General features: G+C 40.4%; 2 protein-coding genes across 13 annotated transcripts in view; both read left to right on the top strand.

The window, feature by feature from the left end:
* ZBTB34 (zinc finger and BTB domain containing 34) overlaps positions 1–22,799 on the top strand; it is a 77,387-nt gene that overhangs the window by 4,832 nt on the left and 49,756 nt on the right. For 3 of the 12 annotated variants that reach the window (XM_081281964.1, XM_081281966.1, XM_081281967.1), the window contains one exon: positions 13,773–18,999. In XM_081281964.1, coding sequence (XP_081138090.1) covers positions 13,783–15,297 — 1,515 coding nt within the window. In that variant the 5' untranslated portion in view covers positions 13,773–13,782 and the 3' untranslated portion in view covers positions 15,298–18,999. Of the gene's footprint in view, positions 1–12,552; positions 12,718–12,912; positions 13,035–13,603; positions 13,672–13,772; positions 19,000–22,799 lie in introns of those variants that run through there. The other 9 variants (XM_081281969.1, XM_081281968.1, XM_081281972.1 and 6 more) reach the window with 6 other exon arrangements.
* The window catches only part of RALGPS1 (Ral GEF with PH domain and SH3 binding motif 1), a 271,882-nt gene continuing 264,257 nt past the window's right edge, over positions 15,175–22,799 (top strand). Inside the window, exon 1 of the mRNA XM_081281958.1 lies at positions 15,175–15,301. The gene's annotated coding sequence lies outside the window, so the exon portion shown is untranslated. The remainder of the gene's footprint in view (positions 15,302–22,799) is intronic.

Below are 22,799 nucleotides of genomic sequence, written 5' to 3'. Positions count from 1 at the left end.
GCATCTTGTGAAACAAATTATAGCGTTTTCAGGTTAGGTGGGAATAAACCACCTTGCTAGATTTTGCCTTTTCTTAGACATGGTCCTATACCTCAGGGTCTTCAGCAGGAAAGGCTGAGAGCCAATAATACAGCTAAGATGGTACTACGTGGATCCTGAGTCTCTAGCTTGGTTTAGGTTACATCAGCTGACCCATGATAAAAACCCCTCTGTCTCTGTTCTCAGAGCTGTCAGAGTGGGAAAGCTCTGTGGCTTTTGAAACTCACAACACCAGCACACATCCAGTCCCTTAGTCTGTACTCTTTTGCTTTAATTCTGGTTGTCATGGGGAAATGATTCCAAGGATTTACCCAAGAATTTCATGAGGGTGTCATGCCCAGGTGACATTTAAGAGTCCTGTCTTGTCTGTAAGTTTTCTGTAGCATGGGTAAGCAGTGTGACAAGATGTTCCTAGTTTTTATTGTCTAGTTTCCTCACTAGCAGAATATATGATGCAGAGTTACCACCACCACCAGGATTGAACCCAGGGGTGCTTGACCACTGAGCTACATCCCTAGCCCTTTTTTTTTTTTTTTGGAGATAGGTTCTTGCTAATTGCTTAGGGCCTCACTAAGTTGCTGGGGCTGGCTTTGAACTTGTGATCCTACTGCCTTAGCCTTCCAGGCTGCTGGGATTACAAGCCTGTGCATTCACGTCCAGCTGATAGTTTTACTTTTGATACTAGTCAGTGGAAATGCTGTTTCAGGAGAGAGCTAAGTATGAATGGTACATTTTTTCATCAGATACTGTGTTAGAATACCACACCTTTTTCTGTTCCCAGTTCTCTTCTATGTTCCCTCCCTGAGGAACATCATCTTTCACCACCATTCTCAGTACAGTTTTTGGTCACTTCCCAATCAGTATCTGTTTCTCTCCTGCCCCACCTTTCCTACTCCTTAGTAGGCAGCCTCAACTCAGCTTGTCCTGGCTGAGCTCCTTGCCTCCGCAAAGTGGATGTCATACCTGTCTCCAAAGTCCTGTTAAATCCTCTGGACTCTCGTTCACAGTGGCTGCCTTGAGAATCCCACCTGCATTCTCTATCCAGGTGCTCAAGGGCCTCCACCCTATGGCAGTCCTTTGTCACATCCCTTCTTGTACCACTCATGCAGCTCATTGCACCTCAGACCCCATCCGCTTGCATTCTGCTCCTGCCACTTCTGTCTGGAGTGTTGGATCTGTTCCTTTTGAAATGCAAGGCCCTGTTTTAAAATATCTTGCCTAAGAAGATTTCTATTGATTTTTAAAAAATCTTTTTGGTCAGAAGTAATCAGTCCTATCATTGTTCCTCATAGTTCTTTATTTCTGTCTCTATAATTGTTAGTTTTATATAAAAATTATCCATTTGTAGCCCATCTTTCTTTAGATTTTTTAGTTTAAAAAACTATTTTTAGGCGAAAAGCCTATGTCTTTTATAAAATTTAATGAGACTAATACAACTATGTGATTTAAAAAATCAGAAGTTTTAAAATGAAGTATGTTTCCCTTCCTAAGGTAACCAGTGTTAATATATTATGTGATTCCTTCTAGAACAGATTCAGTAGCACATACATTTGACCCTTGAGTAACACCTTTTTGAACTGCATGGGTTCACTCATTCATGGAACGTTTTTAATTTTTTTTTTTATATTTTAATAATTTGAAAAACCTCACAAAGCATGTAGCCTAGAAATGAGAAAAAGATGTCATGAATGTGTAAATATGTAGATACTAGTCTTTATTTTATTGTTCTCTGCCATAAAATACCCACAAATGTATTACAAAAAGTTAATATGGGGCTGGGGTTGTGGCTCAGCAGTAGAGCGCTCACGTAGCATGAGGAGGGCCTTGGGTTTGATCCTCAGCACCACATAAAAATAAAATAAATAAAAGAAGATTGTGTCCAACCACAACTAAAAAATATTAAAAAAATTAATGTATAAAAACTTAAAACAGCTGGTTGTGGTGGTGCAGCCCTGTAATACCAGCAGCTCCAGAGGATGAGGCAGGAAGATCTTGAATTCAAAGTCAGCCTCCGCAAAAGCAAGGCACTAAGCAATTCAGTGAGACCCTATCTCTAAATAAAATACAAAATAGGAATGGGGATATGACTCAGTGGTTGAGTGCCCCTGAGTTTGATCCCTGGTACCCCACCCCCCAAAAAAAAACCCTTAAAACAAACACAGACCACATGGTACCATTTGCATTTGAGATAAATCTAAACAAACATAAAGATGCAATACTAAGTCATAACTGCATAAAATTAATAGTAGTATGTACTGTACAGCTACCTCCTGTTGCTATTGCAGTGAGCTCAAGTGTTAGGAGTATTCACCTAAAATAATTGTGTAATACTAATCCTTCCACATCACTCCAGTAAGTTGCATGTAGTGATAAAAAGTGTTCTCTTGAGGTTCTTGTGTGCTTTTTACTATATATAATGCATATAGCATACAAAACATGTTAATCTACTTGTTTGTTATGGGTAAGCTTCCTATCAATAACAGGCTATTAATTGTAAAGCTTTGGGGAAGTCAAAAGTTATATATATACAAAACACTGCACCTGGCTATCTGTTCTTTTTAATGAACATTGTAGTTTTGTTTTTGAGACAGGGCCCACTGTGTTGGCCAGCCAGTCGTCAAACTCCTGGGTTCGTGTTCCTCCTGCAGGAATGTATGACCCCATCCAATTTGCTTTTTTCTTTCTTTCTTTCTTTTTTTTTTTTTTTATTGGTTCAAAACATTACAAAGCTCTTGACATATCATATTTCATACATTAGATTCAAGTGGGTTATGAACTCCCATTTTTACCCCAAATACAGATTGCAGAATCACATCAGTTACACATCCACATTTTTACATAATGCCATATTAGTAACTGTTGTATTCTGCTACCTTTCCTATCCTCAACTATCCCCCCCTCCCCTCCCCTCCCATCTTCTCTCTCTACCCCATCTACTGTAATTCATTTATTTTCTTTCTTTTAAAAAGCTAGTCTCCTTTTGATGGTGGTCCTTTTTTTTTCTTCCTATAACAAAGAAAAATCCTTAGTTGGACATCCTTGTTATAAATCCACATTATATATATACATTTATATATATAATGTGGATTTATATATATAAATGAATATTTACGGGTTTTATATGTAAGTAAATCTATCTATCTATTGATGGTACTGAGTGGCGCACACAGGTACTTTCATTGAGCTACATCCCCAGTCCCTTTTGTGTTTTATTTTGAGATAGGGTCTCCCTAAATTGCCCAGGTTGGCTTCAAACTCCTGGGCTCAAGCAATACTCTGCTTCTGTCTCCTTAATAACTGGGATTATAGGTGTGCACCACCCACCTAGTTTGTGAGTATGATGTATTTAAAGGCTCAATTCTTAGCTGTCATTTGGGGACCAACAGGTAAATGCCCTTTATGTGTTGAGAGATATTACCCAGTTATCTCTCAGGATTACATTTGCCAGCTCTTTTAAAATGTCCACAAGTCTGATGAGTTAAAAGTTGTATTTCATGGGCTGGAGTATAGGTCAGTGGTAGAGCGCTTGACTAGAGGCTCTGGGTTTAATCTCCAGAACTTTAAAAAAGAAAAAAAAAAAGGTCTTTTTTCTTTTTGGAATTCAAATATCTTTAATCATGAGTAAAGTTAAAACATCTCTTCATGGTCTTTTTTTGTTTTTTCTGGTTTTTGTTTGTTTTGTTGAACTGTGTATCCTTTCTTCAGTAGGTTTTCTGTGTTCACCCAGTTTGATTTATAAATTAAAGAATTTGGGCAGTAGCCCTCTGTTAAACATGCATGCATTTTTCCTCTAGTATGTCGTTCATCTTGTGGTGTTTTTGGAAAGGGAGGTATGTTTTTGTCATGCTTTTATGTTGTCTTTGCCTTTGTGGCTTCTGGAACTTATGTTATGCTTAGAAAGGCCTTTATGTCAAGATAAACAAATTAACCCATGTTTTATTTATTTTTTGGTGATATGCAAATATTTTCAAAATAGTGGTATAAGAATATAATGAATAATATAATTGTATTAATAGGACCCTCCATACATTCCCTGGTACTATTTAGGGCCTTGGTAAACTAATGCAACAGCTCTGAAAACTCAGGGTGCTGTGTTTCTGTTAATTGGACTTTTTAGTTTATGTTACCCTATGGAGTCATCATATATAAGGGCGGTTGTTGCCTTTTTTTGCTCAAACTCAGTGGGAGGAACTGGGTGATGGAAGAGCAGGGGCTCTCATCACTGATGTCCAGACTTGAGCAGTTTCTGTTAGATTATGGTTGACTAGATTATAGTTTGCAAAATGCCTTTCTGTTCCAGAACTCCTTTAGGCAAAATGTACTTTCTTCCTAGAGAGCTTTGGAGCCTGCATTAGAGGTGTCATTTCCTTGTTTGTCCTGTTTCAGAACAGCGTCTTGTCCTCATTCATGGGCATGGTGAAGTCGTTTGTAGTTAATTTTTGAGTGGGATCTTGCAAAGATCTCAAGCAGCTTTACTTACTAAGCCTGTTGCCATATGGTCTTGCATCAGCCCTTGTTCTCTTTTCCTTCACCTTTTTCAGGTCTGTGGGAGGAATGTCTGGCCTGGCTCAGGTGGTTATTGACAGACCAGTCCCACTCTCCCTGTGGCTGTGCCCACAGTGCCTCAGTATATGAGTGGCCTCTCTCTTGCTGGAGCCCATTCTGTCTTAACTCCACCCAGTGTGTGTCACTTTACTTCTAAAGCTGTCCACCTTCCCCTGGACTCACCTTGGTGATTTAGCTTCCCCACCTGCTGTCCTCTGGTGCCATCAGACTTGGCTTCCTTACTACTTGCTCACTCGTGGGTAGTCCCCTCAGTTTGCTCTTGTTTTTGGAACACAGGCCCATTGCTTCTTTGAATTCTTTTGAACTTGGACTGAATGAACCCTGTGTCTTCTTGGAAGCATCTGCTCTTTGGGACTTCCACCTTTAAACACCAAAGGACCAGTCACTTGAGCCTAGTTCTGTGATTTCTAATTAATTGAGACTTTAACATGTGAAGATGGTTTTTGTTTAAAGCAGGTAAAATGAGCCAGGATTAAGGGGCTCTGAGGGAGAAATAGGGATCAAAGCTGTGAATATGGATGGCATAATGCACTTTTAGCTGGAGGAGGACTAGAGTTTTCTGCTCACAGTCCTTACTTCTACAGGTGATTTTGATCTAAAAAGAGGATGCTGAAATTGCTTTTTCATAGAGATGTGCATTTGTAATTTTGGTGGATATTACTAAAATGCCTTCATTTGCTGTTCTTCCTTCTGGGCAGCAGTCGGAACAGTCATGGGAAAATTGGCCTTAGAGTCTGTTTCCTCATCTTTAAAATGGTTTAATAGGGCTGCTTCATGGGGGATGGTAAAGGTTCAGTGAGCATGGTAAGTCTTTCAGTCATGCCTATATGCATCAAGCATTTGGTACCTGGTGGTTACTGGTGGTTACTGACATGTCAAGATGTTCATTTAGGAGTCTTGACATGGACATCTGTCCAAAGAGTTGGGCTCTGTAGCCCAAGGCTGGCCACTTGTTTACGGGCCCTTGCAGCCAAAGATCTTCTAGTGTTGGAAGCTGGAAAAGGACTTTTCCAGGAAAAGGAGGAAGGTTAAGGTATGTGATTGGAGGTAGCAGTCATCTCCTTTTTTTTAGTTTCTGAGACTGGTATAGGGGTTTGATATGTGTGGAAGCAGAATATTGGACTGCCCATGTTAGAGGATCCTTCCCAAAACCCACCCACAAGACCAGGGAGAGCCTCAAATGGCCACGGCAGTAGCTGTGTGAGAGGTGGAAGCTGTTTCCACAGTTTGACTTCATACTCTTTCTTTATAAGACAGTAAGAATTCTGGCTGGAGGTGTGACTCAATGGTAGAATCCTGGGTTTGATTCTGAGCACTACCAAAAGAAAAAAAAAAAGGAAGGAAGGAAAAGAAAAATAAATAATTCTAAAGTAAAAATTTGAAAAAGCAGAAAGATGGTCTCTTCATTGGTTGTATGAGCAGAAGAGACCTCTGAAGCTGAGGAGCCAGTAGACCCCTTCAACTAAGTCCTCTCCATGTGGTGTTTTTTGAAAGAAGTGTTTCTGGTTTTTATCAAAAGTATAGTTTTTACAAACAAAACCAAAATAAATATTGTTAAAATAAGTATTAATAGTACTACAGAAAAATGTTCATTTTATATGTGCCTGTTTTTTAAATTAAAGTGCAAAAATGTTTTTACCTAATATGAGGGAAAGCCCTATGATTAATATGCTAAATTAAAGAAGACTGATTCTGATGTTTTTAGTGAGCAGAATAATCAAATTCATTATTGTTTTCTGAAGAAGCTGCAAACTTAATCTAAATGAAAAACTCATATAAATCACTACTCTGCATTATCAAAAATGAATTCCATTCCCATATCTCTTTGAGTTGGGAGAAACCTGCATTAAGCCTGGATCAAACTACAAGACTGGGACTCATTCATCTTTGAATTCCCTGTGGTTTTGTATAAGTAGGAGATTGATATTGAATGAATATTTCCTATAAAAGGAAGAAAAAATAATTTAAATCCCCAGTTATTATGCCATTTAGTGACTACAATTAAATCTCATATTTGCAGCACATATGACAAAAGGCTAATTTCCTTAATTTGCAAAGAACTCTGACAGTTCAATAAAAAAGGCAAATATGGGGCAGGGGCTGTAGCTCAGTTGTAGAGTGCCTGCCTCGTATATGTGAGGAACTGGGTTCGATCCTAAGCACCACATAAAAATAAATAAAGATATTATGTATATCTACAACTAAAAAAAAAAATTAAAAAGAAAAAGGCAGATGTGGGCAAAGATAAGAATAGGCAATTCAAAGACAGAAGTTAGGTTGCCATTAAACATGAGAAAAGATATCATATGCACATCAAAATGATGAGGTACCATTTTTCTCCTGTCAGTTCAGCAAAAGTTAAAATTTAATACCAATTGCTGGCACTTGTAGGGGGGTAAGACTCTTCCCCATGTTTTTGGTGAAAGGCTAGTTGCTTCCACCTTATATAGAGGATAATTTGGCACTATTGAAATGAAAACCTCATGATTCCTCTGAGAAGTTAGAAAAGAAAGCCACAATGTATGTGGCATGTATGTTGCTGTTCTGGCTTTGAATTGGCTATTTAAGTTGCTTCCTGTTTTGATATAAGATGGTTAAAAACACTGATACAACCATCCATGGAATGCTGTGAAGTTGGAAAAAGTGGGGTCATTGGGTATATGCTGCTAAGGAAAGACTTTAAGGTATATTAAATATGTTTCTTAAGATCAGGGTACAAAACAGTTTAGGCCAATACAATACCTGTTTAAATTTCTCTGAAAGAGCACCCCAAAACTACCAGTGATTGTCTGTGGGAAAAGGGGTTGAGATTGAGGAAAGTTTGGCAGTTTTTGTACTTTTTTCCACTATAATCTGAAATTCTACTATGTGCATATTTTAAAAAGATAATTAAAAATTGAGCTAACATAGGTATAGGCCCTCTGGCATTCTATGTAGGGAAGAAATCAAGAACTGCCAGAAGCCATTGAGTAACCTCTTGGAGGATCATATTTGAACTTGAAGTCCCTTTTACAAAAGGTCTGACCTCTTCTATCTCAGGACTACCAACCAGGCCTAATAAGTCCAGTCATGGGGTATAGAACTTGTGATGAATTATGCTATTTGCTCTCTGTAGCCTGGTAATGTGCCTAGAACTCAGATTAACTATAAATTCACTTTTTTCCAGTCTTTTAGAAGCTGCTTACTCATGAGTGTTGCTTGTTAGCAGCTCCAGGGAGGAACTTTGAATCTCATTGTCACTGCCGAAGGAAGCATTGGTATAAGGGAGAGGAGAGCAAAGTGCTTCGTTTCTCATTTCGCAGAAAAATGGAATCCCTCTTGGGTGTTAATCAGGGTGTTTCATTTTTCCCCTTAGTGATTTTATCATTCTCTACTTCTGAGAAGATAAAAAGCTCACACAGGAGAGGAGGCCTCATTGTGAACGTGTTCTTGGTTTTTCATTCTGCTTCAGAAATGCTTTTTTATTGTCCTTTTCCCCTGGTTTTCGTCTGCCCCCCACCCCCTTTTGCCCCTTCATTCCACAAGTTGCTATTTACACACTTGGTATCATGAAAATGCTATAAGGTTAAGTAATATTTGACCTCTCGTCAGGTGCCAGCTGGGTTGCATTTTTGTAAGTTGTGCCAATTTGAGAAAGTATTGTCTCATCTTAATTTTTTTGTTTACAAATGAAATGATTAAGCATTTTTTCTCTGTTTAAAAGGCAAGGATATTTTCATTTCTTTTTTAAAGCATCTGTTAATACTCTTTGCTGATTTTTCAATTATTATATATGACTTTCATTGATTTATGAATCTTGTATTCTCTGCCATATATGTTGGAAAATATTTTTCATAATTTTTTTTTCTTTTGGTCAAAAGGTATTTTTTTTAGGTATATAAAAAACTTACTTCCATAGTTAAACCTACATATCTATCTTCCAGTGCTTAGAACTGTCTTTTCCTAGAGATTATTTCAGGGTATGCTATAAGAAATCTGATTCTGTTATTGTTTGTTCATATTCCCTAAGCAGCATCTATTTTAATCATTATTCTTTTTTTTTTCACTGATTTGAAATGGCTCATGAGGCTGATTTCTACCTGCCTGCCCTGACAGCATGATGTGGGCTCTGCCCTTCCCTTCAGCCCTGTCCTGCTCTGGTATGAGGCTCCCAGCGATCCTTCCTTCCCAGCCCAGGCTCTTTATCTCTTTATACATGTGATTTCTTCTGCCTAGACAGTTTCCTTGCAGCACCCCCACACCCTCACAGAGCTCACTAACCTTTGCTCATCCTTTTGGTCTCATTTAAAATAGTATTTGTGGGCTGAGTTTGTGGTTCAGTGGAAGAGCACTCACCTGGCACATGTGGGCACTGGGTTCAATCCTCAGCACCACATAAAAATAAATAAATAAAAATAAAGGTATTGTGTCTCTCTGCAACTAAAAAATATATTAAAGAATAAAATAAAATAGCATTTGTTCAAGTGGCCTTCTCTGACCAGTCCCCCATTATAAAAGATCTCATAGTTTGTATCACAGTTTATGATGAGAGGATTATAACGCACCTGGTGGTTAGTGCCTGGCACATAAAAGGTACTTAATATCTATTTTATTTACCAAATTAACTTGAATCTAATTTTACATTGGCTATATTTTTCTTTTCTAAAATTTCTTTAGCATTTATTCTAGATCTGTGCTGTCCAATTTGGTAGCCACTAGCCACACATGCACTTGAAATGCAACTATTAGGGCTAGGGATGTAGTACAGTGGTAGAATACTTACCATGTGTAAGGCCCTGGGTTCAATCCCCAGTCCTGCCAGAACAAAAAACAAAGCAATAACAAAACCAACCCCTGAAATGCAACTAGTCCACACATGTTGTATATAAAATACACATCAGATTTCAAAGACTTAATATGGAAAAAGGAATTTAATTCCTTTTAAAAACGTCTCATAGCTTTCTAAACTGTTGTTGATTATGTGGTGCCATGTTTTAGATACATTGGGTTAAATATATTGTGAAAATTTGTTTTAGTTTTTTATTTTAAAGAATATAATTTACTAACACCAGGCACTATGCTACATGTCTGTAATCACAGCAACTTGGGTGGCTGAGGCAGGAGGATTGCAAGTCTGAGGCCAGCCTAGGCAGTGTAGTAAGGCGCTCAGTAACTTAATGAGACTCTCTCAAAATAAAAAAGGCTGGGGATGTAGCTCAGTGGTAAAGCATTCCTGCGTTCAACCCCCAGTACCAAAAAAAAAAAAAAAAAAAAGTACTGGATGGCTTGGGTTGCAATACAGTGATAAGGCACTTGTCCAGCATGCATAAGACCCTGGGTTTCGTCCTTGGAGCTGCAAAGAAAAAGAAAAGCAACTAGAAAACACTAAGTTACACATGTGTTTTATTTTTCATTGTTCTAGCATGTTTGAGATCCTGGGTTTAATTCCCAGCATGGGGTCGGGGGATGAACTGAAATCATTTTGTCAAATTTCTAAGAAAATATTCCATTGAGTCGCATTACATTTACAAATTAATTTTAGATAAAGGTGTCCACCTCTATAATATTGAATCTTCCTTCAGAAGCATCTCTTCATTTATGCATTTGTATTTTGTCCTTGTATTAAGGTAGTATTGTATTTTCTTTTTGTTGGCCCTACTGAAACCAGAATTTTGAGTGAGACTAGATTCCCTGTTTGGTCAATTTCCTCTGGGTTTTTGTCCTACAAATTTTGAAGAAGGGAAAAGCAGGCAGAGCAGGATTTATTTAAGGGAGAAGAGATAGAACCCCTGCCATGCGGGAGGGGGCCTCATAGCAGGAAAAAAAAAAATTGGTGTGCCAGCTTAGGAGTTTATATATGGTTCTGGGATGAGCATGGAACAAAATCTATATAAAACAGGCGTTGAAAAAGTATCAAGGGGCTAGGACTGTAGCTTAGTGGCAGAACGCTTGCCTAGCATGTGTGAGGCACTGAGTTCTATCCTTAGCACCACATAAATATAAACAAAATAAAGGCCTGCTGTTCATCTACAAATACAATAAAAATTTTTTTAAAAAGTATCAGGACTGGGGCTGGGGATGTGGCTCAAGCGGTAGCGCGCTCGCCTGGTATGCGTGCGGCCCAGGTTCGATCCTCAGCACCACATACAAACAAAGATGTTGTGTCTGCCAAAAAATAAATAAATATTTAAAAAAAAAAAAAGTATCAGGACTGTCATTTGGACTATCATCACCCCCACCTACCTTTCTATAACTTAAGTCTGAGTTTACCCCCCATTTTTCATTTTCCACCTCAGGCCCAAAGGAATTGGCTGGAGGTGTGCCCACAGGTTGTGTCTTTAACATTTGAAATAGGCCTTGGTGGTGCTCATTAACATGTCTATTGGTTAGCCTATGTGGTTGAATGGGACCAATTATCCTGACTGCCTGGTCATTTTACTATCTATTTTATTTATCCTCATTCACTATTTATTTATCCTCATCCTCACCCAAGTATTGTATAGTTTCTGTTGCTATGTTGCTGTCTGTAACTTGTTATCTTACACGGTTTTTTTTTAAATGTGCAGTTATTTTTGAGACCCTCCACTTCTTAAATCCTAACTCTAATATATATTGCAGATGATTTGTTTGTATTTCCTATGTAAATAGTCATAACTGTGTGTAACAGTAATTTGTCTCTTTCTCTCTTTTTTTTTAATGGCTATATGCCTTAATTTCCCCTTGTTGTGTTGCTTTGACTGGAAGTTCCAGAACAATCTAAGAGTAGTGATGGTAAAAATGTTGTCTGTCTTCCAGTTCCTGATGGGAGTGCCTTACTAAAGTGTTTACCAGAATATGCTCCAGGGAGCATTAATTCTTTGGAATATTAATGTGTGTACCTTGAGAAAAGAGTTCCAATTAAATGAGTTTGCAAACTGCTGAGTTAAACAGAATGCTCCTCTGCAGGACTTTTCAGATGGGTTATTATGCTAATGTGTTTTTGATCCCTAGGAGATAAGGAAGGATCTGGGGCTGGCTAATTCATGGGCTTGTGTTCTACCAAGCTTGTTTTGGGACATGCAGACATAATGTTTCCTTTTTAAGGATGCTGCTGTCATTGACATGCAGTAGATACTGTTTATTATATCAAGAAAGTATTGTTTGCTGACTAGTTTATTGAATATTCCTTCCTTACTCTGAGGTGTTCAACTTCCTCAACTGCATTTTTGGTATAGTATTGATTTAGTCATATGTATTTTTTCCCCTTTGACCTTCTTATTTTATAGATTATATTTGTATATTTCCTAATATGTGGCTACTCCTACTTTTGGGAAGCAGCTGTTCTTGGTTATAATATATTCTTTTAATGCTTTGTATTTCCATTAGAACTTTAAAATCTCTACTTAGACAAAGTAGACAGTGTTCTTTGTGCTATTTGTCATCTTCTGGTATCAGATTTGTGCCAGATGAACTGAAATGCTTTAAATGTTTCTACATGTGTCTGGAACAGTGAGAACGGCCTGAAGATCATTTGTGCCTTGGCACTTCTGTTTCTTTTTTATTTAGTTCTGCCAATTTATGTTATCCTAAAAATATGTCCATTCCATACAGATTTCAAATTGATTTCAGTCGTAAGTCTAGGATAAATAAAGGCACAGTATTCCTGTTTGACTAAAATGTTTTAACTCAGATTTTGACATGATTTTTTAAAAAAATTCTAAAGTGATACAGTTCTACTAACTGATCCTTTCCTGCAAGTCTTGCATTTGGTTGCACATTGTCTTGTCTTGAAATTGTTAAATTTTTTTTCTGTGATTATGTTATTATTCTGTATTTTCTTGCTTTCTTTGAGCTTAATTTGTTATTTATTTACTAACCTCCTGAGTTGAGTAGTTTCACTTATTTTTAATACTCATTCTTTAATGGTAAAAAGTTTGAAGGCTTTGACTTCTCTTATTGCCTTTCTTGTTGTTGGTTATATTTTCTAAGCCTCCAGCATTTCATTATGAAAAATTTCAAATATTCATAAAAGTTGAGAGAATTCTATAGCAAACACCTGGATACCTGCCATCCGGACCTTGCCATTGTTAGCATTTTATCATGTTTGCTTTATTACATACCTGTCCATCTAATTTTTTGGAGAAACATTCCCAAGTAAGTTGAAGACCTATGTAAATGTCACTCAGACCCTTCTTTACTGCTGATTTTGTTTGTATTCTCATTTTATAAATACTTGTATTCCATTCTGATTTTTCACTGATTCAATACCTATTAAGGAGGGCTTTAAATTTTTATTGATTGGATCTTAAAAACTAAAATATAATTGTTAGATCTCATCTTGTGTTTTAGTCAGAAAATGTAGCCTGGCCTCTCTGTACTTCATCAGTTTTGAGCAAGCTGGTACTGCAGATTCCAGACAAGAGGGAAGCAGAACTGTCCCAGGTGCGCCAGCACTGTGAGCTCTAGTGGAGGTGAGGCACTTTTGATGTGTCCATCACTCTTCTTGCTCCTACTCCTAAAAATAACTTTACTGGAAGGGACTGAGCTTTGCTGTGTCACAGAAAAGTGTGCAGAGCAGAAGGTGGAAAAGTGCAAATCATGACAGTACTGACAAGGGACCTGCTTCACTCATGATGCCCAGTGTGCTGTTAACTTGAAAAATACCAGTTAGAAATACACAGATAAGGGCTGGGGATGTGGCTCAAGTGGTAGCGTGCTCGCCTAGCATGCGTGAGGCACTGGATTCAATTCTCAGCACCACATGAAAATAAAATAAGGATATTGTGTCCACTAAAAAAAAAAAAAAAAAAAAAAAACACACAGATGAGTCAGGTCATCCTTTAGGTGAATTTCAGTAATTTTTAGAGTCTTTCAAATCCTCAAAAGTAAGTGAAACAGGAAAATATTTTTTCTGAAAGTATACTAGTTTCTCAGTTGGAGCAGAAATAGCCCTATTATGTCTAGTGTTTTATTTTTGATCAAGGGAATGTTGGATGGTAATGATACTGAGCTAATTAATCCTGTGGTTATTTGGCTTTAGGTAAATTAACTGAAACCTGAAAGACTAAAAAAAAGCAAGAGGAAGAATGTTGAGGCAGACCTTAGGAGGTACGATAGCTGCAGTGTTTAGATGTTGTCAGCTTGTGTTTATTTCACTTGTGCTTGGTGAGCAGCCATTGGTGAATTATGAAATCTCTCTTTTTCCACAGATTGCGCTTCATGTCGGTAGAAATGGACAGCAGCAGTTTTATTCAGTTTGATGTGCCCGAGTACAGCAGCACCGTTCTGAGCCAGCTAAATGAACTCCGCCTGCAAGGGAAACTATGTGACATCATTGTCCATATTCAGGGTCAGCCATTCCGAGCCCATAAAGCAGTTCTTGCTGCCAGTTCTCCATATTTCCGGGACCATTCAGCATTAAGTACCATGAGTGGCTTGTCAATATCAGTGATTAAAAACCCCAACGTGTTTGAACAGTTGCTTTCCTTTTGTTACACTGGAAGAATGTCCTTGCAGCTGAAGGATGTTGTCAGTTTTCTGACAGCAGCTAGCTTTCTTCAGATGCAGTGTGTCATTGACAAGTGCACGCAGATCCTAGAGAGCATCCATTCAAAAATAAGTGTTGGAGATGTCGACTCTGTCACTGTTGGTGCTGAGGAAAATCCCGAGAGCCGTAATGGAGTGAAAGACGGCAGCTTCTTCACCAACCCTGTTGAGATCTCCCCTCCATACTGCCCTCAGGTACGGCAGCCCGCTGTGAGCAGTGATCTCCGGATGGAGACGACTCCCAGCAAAGCTTTGCGCAGCCGCTTACAGGAGGAGGGGCATTCAGACAGGGGGAGCAGTGGGAGTGTGTCTGAGTATGAGATTCAGATCGAGGGGGACCACGAGCAAGGGGACCTCTTGGTGAGGGAAAGCCAGATCACTGAGGTTAAAGTGAAGATGGAAAAGTCCGACCGACCCAGCTGTTCTGACAGCTCCTCCCTAGGTGATGACGGGTACCACACCGAAATGGTTGATGGGGAACAAGTTGTGGCAGTGAATGTGGGCTCCTATGGCTCTGTGCTCCAGCATGCGTATTCCTATTCCCAAGCAGCCTCACAGCCAACCAGTGTTTCAGAAGCTTTTGGAAGTTTGAGTAATTCTAGCCCATCCAGGTCCATGCTGAGCTGTTTCCGAGGAGGGCGTGCTCGCCAGAAGCGGGCTCTGTCCGTCCACCTGCACAGTGACCTGCAGGGCATGGTACAGGGATCTGACAGTGAAGCTGTGATGAGCAACCCTGGGTATGAGAGCAGTCCCCGGGAGAGGAGTGCAAGAGGTCACTGGTACCCATATAATGAGAGGTTGATCTGTATTTACTGTGGGAAGTCCTTCAACCAGAAAGGAAGCCTTGACAGGCACATGCGCCTCCATATGGGAATCACCCCATTTGTATGCAAGTTCTGTGGGAAGAAGTACACACGGAAGGACCAACTGGAGTACCACATCCGGGGCCACACTGATGATAAACCATTCCGCTGTGAGATCTGTGGGAAGTGCTTTCCATTCCAAGGTACCCTCAACCAGCACCTAAGGAAAAACCACCCAGGCGTTGCTGAAGTCAGGAGTCGTCTAGAGTCCCCTGAGAGAACAGATGTGTATGTAGAACAGAAACTAGAAAATGATGCATCAGCCTCAGAGATGGCCCTAGATTCCCGGATGGAAATTCATACAGTGTCAGATGCTCCTGATTAAGATGGTAAAGAAGTACACCCAAACAAAGCACATTAATCAATGCATATTTGTGATTTGCTTTGTTGTAATCTTTGGTTTTCCCAACCATCTGGAAATCTCTTGGTCTCTTGGCAGTTTTTCTAAAGTTTCTGGATGGAACACTTCATTGTGTTTATCCTTTCCCGCCCTCTCTCCCCCAAGGAGCTCAAAGCATGAAGGGCAACATATCCAGGGAAAACATGGGCTGACAGTATTCCTCTTTGGCTGAACTCTTAATCCAAAATCCTCCAGTGAGTTAGCTATGCCAACTAGTTGACCTGCCATTCTCTGCCAAGAGGCATACTCTCTCTCTCATTGTGGGCACTGGCACCAGTGCATTTCCACGGAGGGACTAGGATGCCGTCAGCTGATACAAATGGGTAACCTTTTCTAATTTAAACTTACTTTAGGGGGTAGTTAGACAATTTATATATATATATAATAAAATGATTATTATATATATAGTATATATACATTCTCAAATTTGAGTTTATTCTGGTTGAGGTGAATGTAAGAGGAATATATAATTTAATACAATGTGAACAGAGCTTTTGACTCTGTCTCATCCCTACCTAATATGTTACTTTTGCCCCTTTGTTTTCCTTACAGAAGAATGTTAATAGGTTTTCATATATATTAATCATTGTGTCCAAAAGCAAGCAAAGCAAATCACAGTGTTCACAGCTCTGCTTCATAACAAGTACATAAACCAAATGCCATAAAATTTCTTCAACTCTAGTTGGGAACCCTTTGGAATTTTTGTTCGTTGTCTGGCAGGAAAGCTGGACGACCTGTGGTGCTGACCTTTTTACATAGTATAGTGTTATATTAGCCAACCCCAAAGGAGCAGTGGTTTTCAAGGTTTTTACCGGCCTACAAATCTACCTTCATTCCGTACTGTAGATACATACATACCAGGTAACTAAATCGAATCACTCTCTACCATGAGTTAGTCCTCGCACTAAAGGAAAGGGATTTGTAGTTTTGTCTACAAAATTCTCCAAGCAGTGTTGTGGTGTTTTTGTTTTCTTCCTCCTTTTTCTTTCCCTTTTCAAACAGCCAGTTCAGGTGCACAGCAACTTTTTCTACGTGCAGTTCCCTGGGAAACTGCAGAACTTGGAATTTGTACTTTTTGTAAAGCTATACTCTATGGGAATTGCAAGCAATATATCTATCTTAGTATTGTGTGTGCTAACGAGAGCCTCGGTGGCTCCCCCACTCTCAGTGTTTCCTGCTTAAAGAAACCAACAGTTAAAAGCCCTCTGAGATACTCAGTGTGTCACCAAATTTGTGTGTGTATCACCATATTTTTGGTCACGTGGTGCTATTTTTGTTAAGTATCTTTTAGGTCAGTATAGTTGTAGAAAATGTGAAATTTAATGGTAGTTGTGAATTACAATTATTTTCCTCTCTTTGGTTCATAGCTTGAAGAGAGACCTCAAAAGCATGTACGTGCTGGCAAACACATTACTGTATACCTGATCCTGTTTGAATAATGTTCTATTGGTAGGAAAAGTCTTCACTATTGTGTTCACATATACAAACAGGCTTTACAAGATCGCTTTGGTGCTGTAGACTCCAGCAGCGGGCAATCCTGGAAGCAGCTTGGTGGTGAGTCTTGCTGCAGGCTGCCCTTGGGATGTCAGCACTGCAGCCTCTGTCTGTGGACCTGGACTCTTGAGTCCACACTCAGCGCATCTCCACAGGGGAACAGTGCTGCCATCTAAGAGAAGAATAGAAACAAAAGACAGCCTCTGAGGCTGTGCATTAAGGAATGCAGAAATGGACGTTTGCTGGTGTTCCATGCTTTTTTGGCTCTTAAAATACCAACGTAGATTTGGGGAATTATTTTGGTTTGGGTTTTTTGTTTTTAAGAAAAAAAAGTCATTCAAACCCTTTGTGTGTAATAGCCCGTGGGTGGTGGCTGTGCAGTAGCACCTCTTTAGCACACAGGACCTGTTCACGTGTGAACTGCTACGCTACACATCAGTGTTAACTCCGAGTAGATTACACTCTAATTCTGCTGCTCCTGAGGAGCAGCTCTTGCTAAATCGGGTATATAGTATGCCTTTTTCCTCGTCAAACTGCCTAAGTGGGGGTTTGTTCTCTCCTTGAAGCACTTGTACAACTCCTGATAAAGCCGCGTGCCTCACGGGGAGGCTGGACCCCAAGTGTTTACCCACTTAAATGTGTTCTGGGGTTTCAGGTAAATGTTTGTTGATTTTTTTTTTCTTTAACATGAATAAGTTTGATTTTGATTTTTTTTTTTTTAAAGAATTGAATGCAAAAAAATTGTTGTATTACAAATTAAGTTTGTGACAAGAAAGACCCAAATCCAAGGACATGAGAGGTCAAGCTCAGGGAAGGAACCTCCTTTTCACTCAGGCTTGGGGCCTTCTGCAAGGCCTCTAGAGCTTTCTGCAGCATATGAGACAAGTTGGGAGGGAGAACACTTGGGGCAAACACCTTTAGTGTCCTGGTTCTTGTCATCATGTCCGTCTTAACCTTATTTACATGAAGTTCTTGTAATTGTAAATTTGTTTAACTGGTTTGAGTTTACCAAAGAGTGACTTATCCAAAATTGTCTTTGACAAAAATATACATTGCTTTGATTGTACAGTTCAGGTTCAAACATTGTCACGGGACTGTTAAGGGGCAGAAAATTGATTGAGTTTCTCTCTAATAATCATGATTCCATATTTTGCAAGTTCCACTTGCTCCCATTCCTGTTGCTAACACTTTACTCTTTCCACTGCTAGCAGTGTTAAGAATGAATTCTCAAGCCATAACACAGTACTGTAAAGTTCCGCAGGGCTTCGAGGGAGGCAGCACGTAGGCCAGCACACAGCTGAGTAGCCTTCCTGAGCATTCGCACTGTCATGCCTTCCAGTGTGCATGACTGGTGAGAGGGTCACTCCACTCAGATGGGGGCAGCAGCAGTTAATTGTGCCTTGCCATATGAGGATGTGCCAGGAGGATTAACATGACCCCAGAACAGAAACATTCCCTCCCTGAAGTTCACGTCTCCACAGACGAAGTACGCTGTGTAACTCCTTAGAGCAACTCTTTTTGGAAAGCAAAGTCCCTATTTCTGTACAGTTTTAGGTTAGGTGTTTTCATTTATATCAAATGCAGAAATCAATTAAGATAAAGTGATATGTGAAAAAAATCTTTTGCAGTAAAGTATATCCTGAATCCATAAGGCTTGTTCATAATTGAGTCTCTTCCTGAGCTACCTTCTCAGCAGTAGACAATGTGAAGACAGTGACAGCGTCCTTTCTATCAATGTTTAACCTGTTACTACAAACTGTGAAGACAAAGAATTTTATACTTGTACTAATGTTTGTGGTTTTAAACAGTTTTTTCATTCTAATCAGTTCTCTACCCTCTAATTTCTACTAAAGCTGTAAATACATTTAGAAATTATATTTGTAAATACAGTATATGAAGACAAGTTAACTTTTTGGTTAGTGGAAAGCCTCCCACCCAGTTGGCACTGCCTTAGCAGTTGTCTGATTTTTTTGTGTGTTGTTTTTAGGTTTGTTCCCCCCCCCCTTTTTTTCTTTTTTTAAACAGCAGAAAGGATACTGTCAGTTCACTGTTAAGCAGAATATACTGTAGAACTAAATTGATAATTTTTAAATCTTTCAGAGCATATATCTCTTCTGATGAAAGCAGTTATAACCAACTCTGTTTTTCCCTTAGCCCAGACCATAGCCTGCATGTTTTTATGTGTGGTTTTGTTTTTATTTTTTGTTTTTACAGCCTAGACTCTAGGAAGAATTTGCAGGAACACAAAACAAGGGCTGGGGGGAATCATCTATGTGAATGAGCTTTACTTTAAAGAGATTGATGTGTTTTATTTTAACAACTTTTCTGTTTGTTACTGTGATTTTTTTGTTGTTGTCGTCGTCATCGTCGTTATTGTTAAATTCTATAATGGTTTCCTGTGAAGCCTCCACTGAAAGGGACTCAAATATGCAACACCTAAACTATTTTCCAAGGGCACATGCCCCTTGAATGGTGCTTCTAGACTGGTCAGGGTTATTTATTAAATTTTATATATGAAAGTATTGGGGAATTATGTAAATTCTTTATATGAAACTATCTAGTTCATAAATCATAGATTTCATATTACTCAGTGCAACTGAACTGAACGTTCAGAAGAGTCATTCACATTGTTCCAAATTTGTAACGGTTATCATGTCACATGCATCTTTTTCAGTAAGTGCCAGAGTGTGTCCGCTGTTTCTGCCTTGACTTCTCAGCCCAGAAGAGAACCTGTTTTCTCTGGTTCCCTCTCTGGATGTGGCACAGACAGGGCTATTGTAAATCTTGATCAAGTCCCGGAGTCAGCCTTGCTTGGCACTCCGAGTAGCCGATTCAGTAAACAGACCTCTTGCTGCCCCTCAGTGACAAGTATGCTGTGAATTCAACCTTTGGACTTGTGGCCTAAGCCTCTGGTTGCTGCCCTGACTAGAGTAAGAGGTAAACTTACCTGGTTTGTTTGAGAATGACCATTTTCCTAATGTGAAAACCATCTCTCTCACCACTTTTATTAGTAGGGCTAACATTGTTTTCCGTTATAAATGGTTGAGCAATTTGAATGACTTAACACAGTGTCATTATCTTGCAATATAAACTGGTAACCTCACAACTCCACACTTCATCACCATATGAAGTAAATGAAGCTAGCTAAGCGGATGCTGTATCAACTAGTAACTTGCCATTAAGGATTATTTTATAGCATGGATTTAAGACTATTTATTCAAATGATATTTTACTCTGTATTCATTTTGTTTTAGATTTGTGACATGAATATTTCAGTGCTGCTTAATTTTGTTCTGAATTCTCGTTTCTTGCTTGTAAATGGCTTTTTTATGGTATAAAGTCAATGGAAATTGCTGTTTGTAAATAAAAATGCTGCTAGAGCAACTGTGCTGTGTTTGCCCTCTGTTTTCGCCTGCCCTGGCCTCAGAGTTTCCCTGGCCCTGACAAACATCTGCTGTCTCATAGTTTCTGTAACCACTGTTTTCAAAAGGCAAAGGTTTCATAAGAAGCTCTTGTGCCACAATTGTGCAGAGAAGAGATAGGAGCAGGTGTGTTTCTGACCTTTCTTTTGTGTGGCTAAGACTGGATTAGCAGGGGTGAACCCTGCTGTCCCCACCTGCCTGCAGAAGTACCCATTTGGTTTCTTGAAAGTGCCTCACCTGGTCCTGCACAGAGCTCGAAGCTGTACGGGCTGTCTCTTCTGCCTCCTCTGTCTTCTCCCACTTGGCCAAGTCAACTCCTCCGGGTTCCAGTTCTGCTTCCCTACAAGGGCCCTTTACAAAGGTCTTGTTGAGCTGGGTTCCTGCCCATGGAGCACTTAGTACCATTTGTAATTGGATGTTCATTAGTGGGATTATTCAGCTCATCTTTACCCCACCAGTCTGGCAGCCCTCTGCTGCAGGGATCCTAAACTCATTCTCACTTGTGTGCCCTTGGCACAGGCCCTGACACCACTGCAGGTGCTTGGCAAGTGTTCTTTGAGTGAATGGGCAGTTGCACATCTTCAGGAGGGTCAAGCAGGGCAGCAGGGCTGGTACAGGGTGGGATTCGGTTTGGCTTCTGTGGAGCTGGCTTGCTCCTTATACTCATGAGTAAGGGCTGCTGTATAGCAAGTTCTCTGCCTTCTCTCCCGGGTTTTTCTATGGTTAGGTGATGGCGAGATAATATGAAAGGTCCATGCTGAAGCCAGCTTCACTTGCTATTGGGGGCCTAGGACTCCTGAGGAACAAAAGGGGAGGATGAAGAAAGTGCATCCACAGGCCCGACGGGAGGCCTGCCTTCTAGCCCTGCTTTTGCCTTACCAGGACCTCAAGCAACCTCTTTGACCCCAGTTTGACTCTTAGGGCTCAGACATGTTGTGAGGCAGTGGCTCCTGATAGTGTGCCTATTCCCATGGGGCTAGAAAAGTAGCCCAACCTTCCCTCCACAGGATTAGAGGAATATCCAAGAGGATGTGGTCCTGGTGGTGGGAGCACCCATGGGAGCAGATAGACCAAGTCAGAGCACATATATAGATCTTCCTGGGCTGCATTCCTGGCAAAGGCCATTGGCCTTTCATTTTTCCTGAAGTCAGACTTATCCTCACTTTCGTTTCATCCAGTTGCAATTCAGGTGTTGACTGTGCCCTGCAGGCTTCGGGGATGTTCATGATGCCCTTTCAAATGTTAAAGTACCAGCCCCAATTTTGCCTGCTGGTCTTCATCTATTTCCTGGACCATTTCCTTGAATGCTTCTCAGACCTCAGGGACATATTTGAACATCTGTTGTGATGTTTGGGTTTTTGCAGTAGGTCTAGTTTGCATGCCTTTTGTCAGCAGAGAGGGCTCAAAACATCAGAACACACACATGCACACATGCAGTGGCAGAAGAGGCCACTGTGAGGGAAGAGATTAGACAGCTAGTTGACCTGGGGTGTATGTGGAAGCCCCGTGGTGTGCTTGCTCTGCCGTGCTTATCAAGGTGTATGATAAAGCTCTTCCTCCCCCTTGCTTGGTTCAGAATACCGATGATGTAAAGGGAGGAGATCTGTGTGTGTCACAAGGGGTTGTAATGTGGACTCCCCCGGGACCACCTTCCAGAGTCTGAGAGAACAGTGCCTGCTGTCCACTCAGGGCAGGTGAATTGGTTCCCAGACCCTTGTCTCTGAAACAGCTTGCTCACTGGGGCTCCTTTTATTCTGCCTCAACCCTAAGGATAGCCTAACTTGGCTATTGTGGTGATGTCTGGGGTGGGGTCTGGAAGGCTGCAGAGTCACTATAGTGACATTACCCCAGAAGCAGCTGTCCAGATAGTGTCATTGGATGTGCTGCTGTGACAGCCTTGCTTTGCAGGACAGATGAGCCCACCTCAGCCTTGCTGTGAGGCAGTGAGGACCTAGCACTTCTCCCTTGTGGGTTCTGCCCTGGGGACATTTGTCCTTGATGGGCTCTCCTGGGCCCCACTGTGACCGCATGGCCAAAGCTTCCCTTGAATCCTGTGGGCATATTCAGATACTATGTGCACAGGCACACACGCACAATTCTTTTAAATGAACAGATAAAAAGGTCATTTTGAACTGTCCCCTTCCCCCAGAGTGTCAGATATGGAACGGAGAGATCTGCGCCCTTCCATAATGGTGGGAAGAGACCTCACAGGGACCTGCCAATGCTGGGACTCATACACTGGTCTACATCCATCTTCTGCAGTTTCTGCTTATGGAAACTGCTGCCTCCCAAGGGACTTGGAAATTTGACAGCTTTTGATGATACAAAGTCCTTGTCCTGAGTCCCAAATCTGCTTCTCTGGTGCTTCCGCCCTTAGCCACATTATGTTTAAACATTCTGTGACAACATTCCCATCTCTGTCTAACCCTCTCTCTGGGTTGCTCCAGGCTACATGTGACTCTGGGCTATTGTCTTTTCTTTATAGAGTCTAGGGCCAAAAGGACATATTTC

Source organism: Spermophilus citellus, assembly GCF_964194105.1.
Source record: "Spermophilus citellus genome assembly, chromosome: 2".
In the NCBI taxonomy this organism is placed as follows: domain Eukaryota; kingdom Metazoa; phylum Chordata; class Mammalia; order Rodentia; family Sciuridae; genus Spermophilus; species Spermophilus citellus.
This window is presented reverse-complemented; position numbering and strand designations above follow the sequence as displayed.